Source organism: Sus scrofa, chromosome 1 (genome assembly GCF_000003025.6).
Source record: "Sus scrofa isolate TJ Tabasco breed Duroc chromosome 1, Sscrofa11.1, whole genome shotgun sequence".
Taxonomy (NCBI): domain Eukaryota; kingdom Metazoa; phylum Chordata; class Mammalia; order Artiodactyla; family Suidae; genus Sus; species Sus scrofa.
The window spans coordinates 194,068,869-194,082,321 of NC_010443.5; the positions used below are offsets into that span (position 1 = coordinate 194,068,869).

The window sequence follows — 13,453 nt, forward strand, 5'->3', positions numbered from 1 at the left end:
TTCATATGACTTTATATTTTCATAGCATTTATACCTAGCAAAACAGTTCAAATACATTATCAAATAACTCTCTGAATTAAAGAAGGGAGTTAATATACCCATTCTATAAGTTAAGTGTGACAATCCATTGTGACATTATATTAAGCACGGGGGAGCAAATGATGCCCACGGTATCTACTCCACCATTGAGAAGGAATGGAAGGAAATTATTGGGGCTGCTTTGCAACAGGGATCAGCAAACTTTTCCTGTAAAGGGTAGGACTACATATTTTAGGTTTTGAGGGTCATCTGGACTGTCAGAACTACTCAGCCCTGCTGTGGTAGCAGGAAAGCAGCCACAGACAAGCCATAAAGGAATGGGCATGGCTGTGTTCCAAAAAAACTTTATTTACAAAATTAGGCACAGTGGGAAGATTTGGCCCACAGCCTTTAATTTGATGACCCCTGCTCTAAAAGCAGACAGATCTCAACATGAATCCTGGTTCTGCTAGTATTGCAAGATCCCAAGAAAACTGTTGATGTTTCTGAACTTCAATTTCCTTATTTTAAAACAGAGCTAATAATAGCAACCACCTCACATAGAGTTGCTATGAGGATTAAAGATAAAGTGTTCAGTACAGTTCCTAGACACGGTAAGTTCTAAATAAATGTGGAGTTATTATTTTGTATTCTTTTCTCTACACTATATTTCTTCCACTATGCCCTACTGTTTCCAAAAAACAAATCATAAAACCCTCAAACTTTTTTATTCTGAGCTCAACAGAGGCTACAGGGGATACAGAAATAAAGGTGTCAAACTCATCTTTTCACAAACTAAATGGCACTGTATTTGGATATAAAATGAGTTGACCATTTGAATTTTTTAAAAATGGCTACTCTCCTGTGCAGAATGTTCCTAAAGAACCTGCAGATGTTAGAGCAAAACATAACTTTTAAAATTAAAACATAAATTTTGAAATTAAAACAAATACATTAACCACTTAATTAAAAAAAACTTACTATGCGCAAATCAATGCTTATATTAAGCTGCATGTGAAGATCTTCAATGTCACGTAATTTTGCTTCCACCTCAATAGCTTCAGAAGAGTTTTCTTCTGTTTGCTTTTCAATAAGAGTCACAGCTTTAATGCTATACATTTCTGCCTGAACTTGTTCTTGAAATGCTTCACAACGATCCTTTTCATTTTGAATATGTTCAATTTTCAAATGTATAAGTAAAGGCTGCTGTAGCTGAGATTTTATCTGGTTTAAAACATGTAAGCAATTTTCTAGTTTGTCCTGAAAACTCTTTTCATCCATTTCTTTTGGTTGGAACTCTAGGACCATGTTTTGGAGAACCTTGTGTAACTTATCATTTTCTCCTGCATACAGCTTTATTTGTAGCAGTTCCCTCTCTTTGAATGAGTCATCAAAGGCCTTATTTTCACTTAATTTCTTGATTATCTCATGATACGAACACATGACTTTCCCAATTTTCAGATTCAAAATGTGAGCACTGAGTAGATTGCGTTCCGGTGGGGTACTAGGTGTTGTTAGCACGGCTTCAGCCCTTTTCTGAACTTGCAAATCCATAGCCCTCAATTTACCTAGTGATGCTTGATATTTGTCATGTTCTGCCAAAAATGTATCCAATTGCTTAATTTTTCCTTCAAGTTCCTTTTCTTTTTTAAGTACTTGGGTTTGTAACTGGTCAAGTTGGGTCCAATCCCATTTTAGTCCTATACAGTCAAACACTTCTTTGAGCATTAACACTTGTTGGATACTAGATTGAATATCAGTGATTTGGTCTTTAAGACTAGACAACCCCACTTTAACATCTTGACTTATTTCTGGATTTAGGAGTAATTCATTGTCCTGTATATGGTCCACCTCCTTCTGAAGCACAGATGCTTTTTCATGGAATTCTCTATAAAGATTTATCTTGTGTTCAATTTCATTACATTTATTTTGAATGAATCTTTCTGTTCTGTTGGCTCTAGTCTTAAGATTTTTCAACTGATCATCTAGAAATAACTTTTCAAACACACTTAGATCCTTACAGATGCTTGTTTTTTCCTGAAGATGCCTTGAGATTACACTCTCGATTTCCTGCAATTCCTTCTGAGAAGTGCTCAAAGTGACATGTTCTTGCTCCAGTTCAGCTTCTGTGGAGGCTATTTCCACCTTGGGGATGATCAATGCTTCATTTCTTTGAAGTGAAAGTTGAACTTCCCCTATTATGGCAACAAATTTGCTTCTTTCCTCCAATTTAAATTCTAATTGCTGTGATCTTTGAGTTGATTTTAAAACTAGCATTTGGTATTGATTCTGTAAGTCCTGTAGGAGGTTATTTAAAACACTGCTCTCGTAGGCTGTAAGGTTAGTAATATTATCTTTGACCTCTTGAACCAACGCATCCACAACCTGCTGCTTATCTAGAATGACATCATGCAACACCTTGCATTTTCTGATCTGTGAAAGAATGGCATCTGGGAGAAGGGAAATGGTAGGGATGAGTTCACCTAATAGATTCTTGATCCATAAGATCGTTTCTTTCATCTTGTACCTGGTTTCACACTTCTTGATCTGATTTTCCACCTGTACGTTTAACGGTTCCAAAGCCTCCAGCTGCTTCTGCAGATTATTTATTGCATCTTCTAAAATCTTCTTTTCTTTTTCTCCCCAAATCCTCTTCATCTGAAGTTCAGCTCGTCCCTTTAAAACCGAAAATCTGTGCTGGACAGTCTGGAGTTCAGTGGCCAAGGCAACCATGCTTTGATTCCCTTCCTCTTCTTCTGGAGAATTCAGTCTGAACTGCAGACACTGCTGTTGCTGCTGCAGGGAAATTTCAAGGTCTTGGATCATGCTCATGAGAAACATAAATTCATCTTGTTCTACTACTAGCTGAGAATACTTCTTGTGGACCAGTTGTTCTACTTGCTCCCAACTTTGTTCAAGTTGCTTGATCTGGCTTTCCAACAGCTTTTTATCCATGTCAGTCAAACAGTTTGATAAATTTTCCCATTCGATTTTCATCTTGCTTAAAGAATCTTTCTCTTTTTCTATTGATACTAGGAATTTTTTAATGTTGTCCATATAGGTTGCACTGTCCAGTGGTCCCCTAGAAAAAGAAGAAAAATGGAGCTTAATAATATTTAACTGTATGTCAACATGAAGTTAGCCATCAACCAAGGAAACTAATTCTGCTTCGAGTTCACAGAAGAAACAATTAGGTTGTCTCTAGAACACTCTGTCCTTAAAATAAAAACAATATTGCTTACTGTGGCTCTCAATTAGTGTGTGACAATGTAGAAAACTTGCCTATAAAATGAATATCATAAAAATGCAGAACCAAGGAAAGGAGAAAATAGTGAAGGGAACAATGTACATAAAAGTACCCTAATGCAAACTATTGCCTTTGGAATGGATAAGCAATGAGATCCTGCTGTATAACACTGAGAACTATGTCTGGTCACTTGTGATAGAGCATGATAATGTGAGAAAAAAGAATGCATACATGTATGTGTCACTGGGTCACCTCACTGTGCAGTAGAAAATTGATAGAAAACTGTAAATCAGCTACAATGGAAAAAATAAAAAATCATTATTTTAAAAAAAGTACTCTATAACCTGTAGAATTCTTGTACATAGTTGGTCGAGGACTAAAGGAAATTACAACATCCAATCCCTTTGTTATTATATCTTACCAACTATAATAATAAAGATACCCCTAAGAAGGTATATCATCAGACTAATCTTTTATATAGAAAATAGTTTCCTTAACGAATATCACTGAAAGTAAACCCAATTTAGGCAAAAGCATAAATAAGCCTTTTTAATAATGAGAAAATGTTCACACTTTATGACTGTATTTACAACAGGTTTTTTTTTTTGGTTTTTTTTTTTTTTTTTTTTGGCCATGCCCACAGCACACAAAAGTTCCTGGGCCAGGGATGGAACCTACGCCATAGCAGTGACAATGCAAGATCATTTAACCACTAGGCCACCATGGAACCCTTATACCTTCAAATTTTTGCCATTATTTTCAAAGCCAAAGGGAGTACATATACGTAAAAAGAAACCATTACAATACATGTATATTCAATACATCCCACACTATTTAAACAAATTATGCTAATATTAAACATCTGTATCTACAATGCTCTGCCACCCCTTGACACTTTAGAATAAACTCTTGACAAAGATAATGCTAAATTCCATAAACTTAAACTGATTTTGCAGTTATTCATAGAGTAATGGTTTAATAAAATTAATTTGTAAAATCAATATAATTATAAAATTAATACAAATAATATGTTCATATGAAACCAACAGAGTTTTCTTCAATAGTTTCCACCTGGAATTAATTTCCATACTGCAGTATTAAAATTATAATATTCTTTAAGAGTGTAAATTGTTATCACCCTGAGCCCATCCAAGATAGTGGAGCCTATGGCTGAATAAAATAATGCACCTCCTAAATTCTTACACTTACACTTTTAGACTTTCCTTTTCTGTCAACAAGGCTTTCATTGAGGATTCAACTGCAGCGAGGTGTTCCTGAAAATCTTTAAGGAGACAGTATTGCCTTTCTTTATTTTCCTTCAAAGTAGTAAGTGCCTGAAGCAGACGGTCCAAGTGGTGCACTAAATACCTTTCATTGTGGAGAACCAAGGCACTTGTTCCTGTTTTGTTGAGATATTCAGTTTGTTCTAGTGGTTCAATGGCTGCTTTCTTTGCTTCCAACTGGGTATGTAAATCCTAAAAACAAATCAAGAAAATCAGTAAATATACACTCATTAATTCACTCATTCATTGCCCTCTTGCTCTGTCCTTTTAGTAACACATTCTATCCTGATCAGGTATTGCAGATATTTCATTTTTTTCACTAGAATCATGTTAAAATGATTTTTTGCACTAGAATCAAGTTAAAATGTTAACACTTGCCATTTTTCTAGCATTTAACAGCAATTTGATCACCCTCTTCTACAATGTCTAAAAATTTATCTTACTTTTGTTATTTACCTGCATCGCCTCCCTTTCCTGTTTTAGATACACGTTTACTGTTACATAAATTTAGCTAAAATTATAAGGGTCATTTTAAAAAACATAGTCATGTATTGGACTTTCAGATGCCTTTCCACAGCTGTAAGTGCACGAATACATAAGCACAGCATGTAAACACAGCTGTAAAAACAAAGAAGGAGTACCCCATAATGCTGATAATTAGAAAAAATAAAAGGAATCTGTCAGAATCAGAAGAATACATAGGACTAAGAAAAGGAATGATGACAAGTCAGAATCTCCAAATTTGTTACGGAGTAAGTAAGTTTTGGGGAACTTTGCAAAAGAAAAAGACTAATGTTCATTAAACTCTTCCACTTTTTAAATGGAAAGATTTAGACAACTTACTGATTAGTACGTAATTATATAGTTACCAAATTGATCATCAGGCAAAGGTTAAATAAGACTTTTCATTCTGTGCAAGCAAGTTTTTGGTAATTAAAGTATATTGTATTGCACTGGATGAATGATGCAATCATGTCAGTGTTTTTCTTGTTTCCATACCTCTATCTCTTTTAATTGTTCACTTCTTAACATAACATCTAATTCTAAAGGTTGATTTTGCAGCTCATTGACTTTCTGTTCATCTTCAGTGTTTTTCATGCTTTCTTGAACATCAAGAGAAAGTTGTTTTGACAAAACCATTTCCATAGCTGAATTCTGAAAACATAAAAAGATTAATTGCTGAATAATCTACCCTTCAAATAAATAATTTTTATTTTTCTTGATGAAAACATTCGTTTCCTCCATTTACTCAAATGAAACACATTTAAAAAGTATCTTTTGGCTCTACCAAAGATGATTTTCCCATGTAGTATTTAACGTCGATATTGGTACCCCAAGAAAAATGAAACTTTTTCACAAAACAGTATAGGAACTAGCATTGCTCAATATATACTGAGGCATGTCTACTGTCTTAAAGAAAGAAAAAAGATATGGAAAAAGCAAAAGTTCCAAAGTTTATACTTAGTATTCACCATCATGCAGAGATAGTTTAAAATAGTAAGGAAACACCAAGCTTTCATGATATTAAGAATGTTATTCCTGGAGCTCCCATTGTGGCTCAGCAGAAAGGAATCTAACTAGCACCCATGAGGATACAGGTTCAGTGGGTTAAGGATCTGGCGTTGCCATGAGCTGTGGTGTAGGTCACAGACTCAGATCTGGCATTGCTGTGACTATGGCGTAGGCTGGCAGCTGCAACACTGATTCCACCCCTACCCTGGGAACCTCCATATGCTGCAGATGCAGCCCTAAAAAGACCAAAAAAAAAAAAAAAAAAGAATGTTACATAGTTGCCAAATTGATCATCAGGCAAAAGTTAAATAAGACTTTTCATTCTGTGCCTTAAATCAAGTTAACAGTAAGAACTCCAACCTGAGTATGGAAGAACAGGTTATATATGGGGTAATCTGATCTTTTCTGAAAGCTTTAAGAACTTGCAGATTTCACAGGATATACAGAGATGGCATTTGCATTCATTTATTCTTTCAACAATTATTTGTTGAGCACTTACATCTACCAGGTATCAAAATTAGTAATTTCTAAAGATTTCCATTATTTTGCTAGGGTATTAGTTTCTATTTTTGGGTTATAAGTGAAATATCATTTAATTCTGCCACATAGATTCATGTCAACACAATCTTCCAGGTATCTGGTTGGTGAATAAAATGTAACCACGTCCCCAAACAAGGTAGAAACTGTTGTCATAAAAACACTGCCTAGATAGTAATACAAGGGGTGAGGGACATATGGGAACTTTCTATACTATCTTGGCAAGTTTTCTGTCAATGTGAAACTATTGTAAAATTAAAGTTTATTTAAATAAAAGAGATACTGTCTGGAGCTTTACCAATATTAATGAGTGAGAAAATTCAGCTGACCAGCATTACTGGTTTTGAAGTAGTTAGTTGGCACTGAGCACAAGTCACTTCTTTAATTTACCTTTTATTTTTTATTATAGATGATTTACAATGTTCTGTCAATTTCAGCTGCAGAGCAAAGCACAAGTCACCTCTTTTAAAAAGCTGCAAACTGGAGTTCCTGTTGTGGTACAGGGGAAAGGAATCCAACTAGTATTCATAAGGATGTGGGTTCGATTCCTGGCCTATCAGTGGGTTAAGGATCCAGCATTGCCGTGGGCTGTGGTGTAGGTCACAGACACAGTTCAGATCCCGTGTTTCTGTGGCTGTGGTATAGGCTGGCAGCTATAGCTCTGATTCAACCCCTATCTTGGGAACTTCCATATGCCGTGGGTGTGTGGACCTAAAAAAAAAAATTAAAAAAAAAAAAAAAAAGGCTGCAAATTGAAATGATTTTGCAAATTTCTCCATTTATAAAATAAATTTCCTTGTTATTTATTCATTTGCACTATGGTTAAAATCTCCCTGGAAGGCAGCGTCTGGGGGCAGGAGGTAGAGATCAGGAAAGGTGTGAGAGGAAAGGAGGGAAGATTTCATCAGCCCTTGGGGGCTCTTTGCTGTGAACCTCAATCCTATGAGGTGGGCGCCTGACTCCCTCCCTTCCACCTGATGGGTCACGGTTACCTGAAGCATTTGCACAAATCTACCCTGACCTAAAGGCATGGATACTAACCCAGGAAAACTTTACTTCTTATAAATAACTTATTGGGAATTCAGATTCTTGGTCTCTCTTACCTGATGGACCAATCACTTGAGAACTAGCCACACTTGCCACCTGCCATTTGTAACCTGCCTCCCGTGGTCACAGAGAGCATTCTAAAAAACCTGAAATCACTCCAAAATACCATTTGTTTACCAAATCCAAAAGCCATGTTTCCCCTTCAGCAGAAAATCCAACAGAATCCCTCAAACGAACATTTTAAATTTAAAAGATAACATTCCTTTGCTCATGCCCCAGAGGTTAGAACACAGGCCCATGCCCTGATTGGTCCTCAAAAGATTCCTTCCTAACCAGTCATCCTTTGCTTATCACCCTTGACTGTATTTTCTTTTAATTTTGCAGGCTATTGGAAACATCTTGTTTTAAATTATAAGATATTTCAAATATATTTAAAAGAGCACAATATAATATGCATTACCCATGACACAGAGGAAACTGATATAATTTTTCATATTAAAAATGTAACTTAAGGAGTTCCCATTGTAGCTCAGCGGTTAGCAGACCCGACTGGCATCCATAGGGACGCAGGTTTGGTCCCTCACCTAGCTCAGTGGGTTGGGGATCTGGCATTGCCATGGGCTGTGGTGTGGGTCATGGACATGGCTCGGATCCCACATTGCTGTGGCTCTGGCATAGGCCAGCAGCTGCAGCTTGGGTTGGACCCCTGGCCTGGAAACCTCCATGTGCAGTGTGTGTGGCCCTAAAAAGACAAAACAAACAAACAAACAAATGCAATTTAAAGCCCAGTTCTCAGCCCCTTTTCATCTCTTCCTCCCCAGAACTAACTGCTATTCTAAAATGCATACTTGTTTTCATACTTTAACCACATATGTTAATATTCATACAGCATTGTCCTATGTATTTCTAATTCTTATAAAATTAGAACCATGTGTATATCATTTTATAACTTATCTTCATTCACAGTATGTTCTGAGGTTTATCATGGTAACAGATATAAATCTAGTTGTCATTTTATATACTGTTTATTTTATTTTATTTTATTTGTCTCTTTGTTATTTCTTGGGCCGCTCCCGTGGCATATGGAGGTTCCCAGGCTAGGGGTCTAATCAGAGCTGTAGCTGCCGGCCTACACCACAGCCACAGCAACGCGAGATCCGAGCCGCGTCTGCAACCTACACCACAGCTCACGGCAACGCCGGATCCTTAACCCACTGAGCAAGGCCAGGGACCGAATCCGCAACCTCATGGTTCCTAGTTGGATTCGTTAACCACTGCGCCACGACGGGAACTCCTATATACTGTTTGTAAAATGTATTAAAAAATGTATATAAGTAGTTTATATAACATTATGCTATCTGCATAAACATGATTTATTTATCAGGCTTCTATGGACATCACTTCCAGTTTTTCTTATTCTAGATGCTGCTGTGATAAACACCCTCATGTAGGTCTTCTTGCACATACGTGTGAGTGTCTTCGGGATGTCTTCCTAGAAATGAGATTACTTCTTTTGATTTTCGATAGTTATTGATTTGTTCCCTAAGAGAATTACGGTTTCTATTCCTACCAGCATAGTAAAAGAATTTGTATTTTCCCTAATCCTCTCTGTTATTTGGTGCTAACAGACTTGAATTTCTGCCAATAAATTGAGTGCGAAATTGATATCATTATTGTTTTATGCTCACTGACCTTATGCTTCTTGCCTTCCGTGAATTACTTTTGCATAATCATTGTCTATTCTTCATCAGGTTGTTTATAATGTCTGGTGTTCTTTTCATAGTCTGGATACTAATCTTCTAACACTTTTTATGCACTGCAATTATTACCTCCCAGTAGAATGTCTTTAAACTTTAGATATGGTTATCTTTTGTTGAACATGACTTTAATGTTTTAATGCAGTCATATTCATCATTCTTTTCCTGTTTTGGCTTCTGTTATTAGGGTCTGTTTAAGAAAAAAATCTTTTACACCCTAGGATCTCAAAAATGCTATGTACTTACATAGTAATTTATTTTTATTTAGCTTGTTCAAGGTTCTATGTACTTCCTGAAACTGAGAACTCATATTGTTTCTTCAATACTGGAAAATTCCCAGCCTTGCTTTTCCTCCATTCTATTTTCTCCTCTAAGAACTCCTACCAGAATTGTGTCTGACGATGTCATTATAGCCTCTGGGCTCTTAAAATCTCCTTTCCTGGAGTTCCTGTCATGGCACAGTGGAAACAAATCTGACTAGGAACCATGAGATTGTGAGTTCCATCCCTGGTCTCGCTCAGAGCGTTAAGGATGCGGCGTTGCCAGGAGCTGTGGTATAGGTCACAGACGCGGCTCGGATCCTGCGTTGCTGTGGCTATGGTGTAGACCAGCAGCTGTAGCTCTGATTCGATCCCTAGCCTAGGAACCTCCATATGCTTCGGGTACTACCCTAAAAAAACAACAACAGCAACAAAAAAATCACCTTTCCTTCTCTTTATACCTCGAGTTGGATCAGAGACAATTTTCTCATACATTATAGCTTCAATAATTGTCTCTTCAAGATGTATCAAGTTTGCTGTTTAACTTGGCCAGACCAATCTTAATCTCAATGACTTTTTTAAAAAATTTATTGAAGTTCCACATGGTTCTTTTTTAAATCTTTCCTTTATTTTCAAAGCATTTTATTCTGTCATTATGATTTCAAATCCATCTTTTACATCACTAACCATTTAAAACATATTATTTTAATATCTTTCAAAGCTGTTTCATTATCTCCCTTTCTTAGTTTATTAATTTCTCTCATTTGTACTGATGAGGACTCTTGGTGGAATGTCCTTTGTGGGACTGATTGATTGATTGATTGATACTACTTCAGGGTTATCAGACTTTTTTTTTTCCCTTTGGGCCATGCCTACAGCATGTAGAAGTTCCAGGGCTTGGGCTCAAATCTGCACCATAGCAGCAACCCAAGCCACAGCAGTGATAGCAGAGGATCCTTAACCCAATGCACCACCAGAACTCCCAATGAGATTTTTTTTTTAACTCCACTAGGGGAATCCCTGTGGCCTGACTGGTAGAAGTGACCTCGCTGCTTTGTATGGATCCGTGCTTGCTTCTTCCAGGTGCCCCAAGGAGAGAAGCTGATCTTCATGTTAATTTCTTGACTGGAATTGCCCCACAACACAGGTAGTAGATGTGGACTCTACACCTATTTGAGAGATAGGTGTGACTTTGATTTCTCATGGGAGACCTTCTCTTCCCGCCTGCAGTCGGAATAAGCAGATCCTCATCCTTTCTCTGGGCTAGAGATTTTCTTGTCTAATTTTCTCCCAGGATATAAGCTCCTCAAGAGCTAGAGTCTGTTCTGGAGTATCCATTCCAAAGAGCATGAATGGACTCAATCCTTGGGATATCTGATTCATTCCCTTCTCCATTTCTCCTGGAATTTCTCTTTTAAAAGAACTATGATTAGCATAAACTTAAGACAAAGCGTAATTTAATAAGGGTATATATATTGAGCCTCTGAGCATAAATGGTAATTCCAAAGTTAATAAGAAATGTAAAGTAGAAAATAACCATTCTATCAAGAGCCCAATTGTGTTATATTGCTAATTATGTTCACTTTAAAAAAAACAAAAAAAACAAAAAAAAACTTGCTTTTTTTCAAGCATTTATCTTTCCTTAGAGTTTGGCCTGATTGGAAAAGAATAAGAGGTAGGAGAAAGAATGTCATCAATCCTCCTAACAGGCAAGACCAGGATACTGTCATCTTCATGTTCCTGAAGTCACAAAATAAACATTTTACTTGAACATTGAAAACACTGAGCTTTCCAAAAGTGGAGCACTGTTCCTGGCTTGGCAAATTGAGTACAGTCAAGAGGTAAAGACCATAACAGCTTCACTGTCCCTTTTTCCATTCAGGGGCAATGGGGCCATGGCTCTAATAATTCTGTGACACTTGTAACCTGCCAAGATTGGGACAGTGTCAGACATACTCTAAAGGATCTGTTTCTTTCTTCTCTAAAGCATTCCAACATGAAGGAGTGAATGATAATTCTAAGCACAAGCAAACATCCATCTCCTCTACAGACAAAACCAAATGGCAGATCAACTCAGTCTCAAGGCTGCCTCTTTCTCTTACCACATTGGCTAGGAGGCTCCCATGACCTGTAAAGCATTCATGAGTCCACCAACCTTGCCTACCTCTGGGGCGCACCTCTGCCACTCTCGTCTCACCCACCCCTACGCAGAGGCCTTATTTCAGTCTCTGACTCCCTGTGCTCTCTCCCTACATAGGAAGGAATTCTACTTCCTTGGCAAGAATGCTCCTAAACTCAGTTCTGAGCTCTTTTAACTCCAATCCACCTGCTGGACTCAGTTCAACTGTTGTTTCTTTAGAAAAGCCCTCTCTGACTACTGTTCAAGTCCCTTATTAAAGACCATCATGGAAATGTGGTCCTTCCTTTCGTTCCTGTCACTAGAGTCTCATCAGTTCATTAGTTGATTAGTGCATGTCTCCTCCCCTGGACCAGAAGCTCTATGAGAACAGAGATCACGTCTATTTTCACTCATTGCTAAACCCTCACTGCCTGCTCAATAAATTTTTGCTGAAAAAGTGTGGAGATGAACTCATATTGGAAAAAATAAGCAAATTCTATTTAGTCTTCAACTGTCAAGATTAACAAATTGTGGTTTATAAAAGAGAGTGGAAAGAAATTGAGGACCCATCAATCTAGCAGTTGTTGACCAGAGATCTGCTAGGAATGACAGGAACAGGGTTTGGTTTGGCTTGATGAGAATACAGGTTTGAAATGCAAGAGAATGCAATAAAGGGTCCACTGAAGTCAGACTGCACATTAGCATATTATAGCTCAATTAACAACCCACATAACACAGTCAATAGATTTTGGGGTAGACCAATAAGCATCAGGCTGGGTAGAGGAGCCCAGTTGTCCTCCAGCTCTGCTAGAACGAGAACTTGGCCACTTAACATCTTCTGACTTTAATTCCCTAACCTGAAACAAAGGGTTAGGACAGAAATTTTCTAAAGTCCCTTGGCCTAAGATTTCAGGATATGGGAGTGTGTTCTCAACATGTGCTGCTCGCTGGTGTTAACACCACTCTTTCTATATAAGTCACTTGTCCTGAAAAGAAATAAATCTTGGATTGAGAAAAACACCTCTAGAATAAAAAGCTAGATTTGCCTATCAAACAGAATAGCAAAGTAGTACACTTGAGAAACAGAGTTGGATACATGGCCCAACTATGTGTTCAATTACAAAAAAAAAAAAAAAAAATGCTTACTGACCTACTAAGATAACCAACACCAGAAATAGACACTGTTTACCCCAGGAATGAAAACACATTCTTCCTTTTCATTCTAGTCCAGACTCCCCTGAGTTTTTGGTTGAATGCTCATGCTTGCATGTTTGTATCCGTGATCATCCACCTTCTAGGATTTCTCTATGGGTGCCTTCAGAAGCACTAAAATTAAAAATGCTCAGAAAATGTTGAAAAGAACCAAAAAAGGTTTAGACATACTAACTGACAATTACACCTAATGACAAGGAAATGAAAGAAGTAATTATAGACAAAAGGTTTTTTTAAGAGCAACTATGTCACATAGGCTGACACTTCAGAAGGAGGGGCAAGATCATTCAATGTGGGTTAAACTGTAATGCTGCTTTATGATGTTTTAGAAGAATAATAAAGAATATATCAGTCTCCTTATTTTTCCTCTTTATCATTTCCTCTTAAGACAGCTAGAATTTTTTTTTTTTTTTTTTTTTTTTTTTGGTTTTTAGGGCCGCACCTGCAGCATATGGATATTC

At 37.2% G+C, this 13,453-nt stretch overlaps 1 protein-coding gene across 9 annotated transcripts in view; it reads right to left on the reverse strand.

Annotated features, from left to right (window-relative positions):
* Positions 1 to 13,453, reverse strand: part of SYNE2 (spectrin repeat containing nuclear envelope protein 2) — a 442,988-nt gene that overhangs the window by 159,306 nt on the left and 270,229 nt on the right. For all 9 annotated transcript variants that reach the window (XM_021074160.1, XM_005660039.3, XM_021074116.1 and 6 more), the window contains 3 exons: positions 5,548 to 5,703; positions 4,475 to 4,740; positions 1,000 to 3,100 (listed from right to left, as the gene is read on the reverse strand). In XM_021074160.1, coding sequence (XP_020929819.1) covers positions 1,000 to 3,100; positions 4,475 to 4,740; positions 5,548 to 5,703 — 2,523 coding nt within the window. The remainder of the gene's footprint in view (positions 1 to 999; positions 3,101 to 4,474; positions 4,741 to 5,547; positions 5,704 to 13,453) is intronic.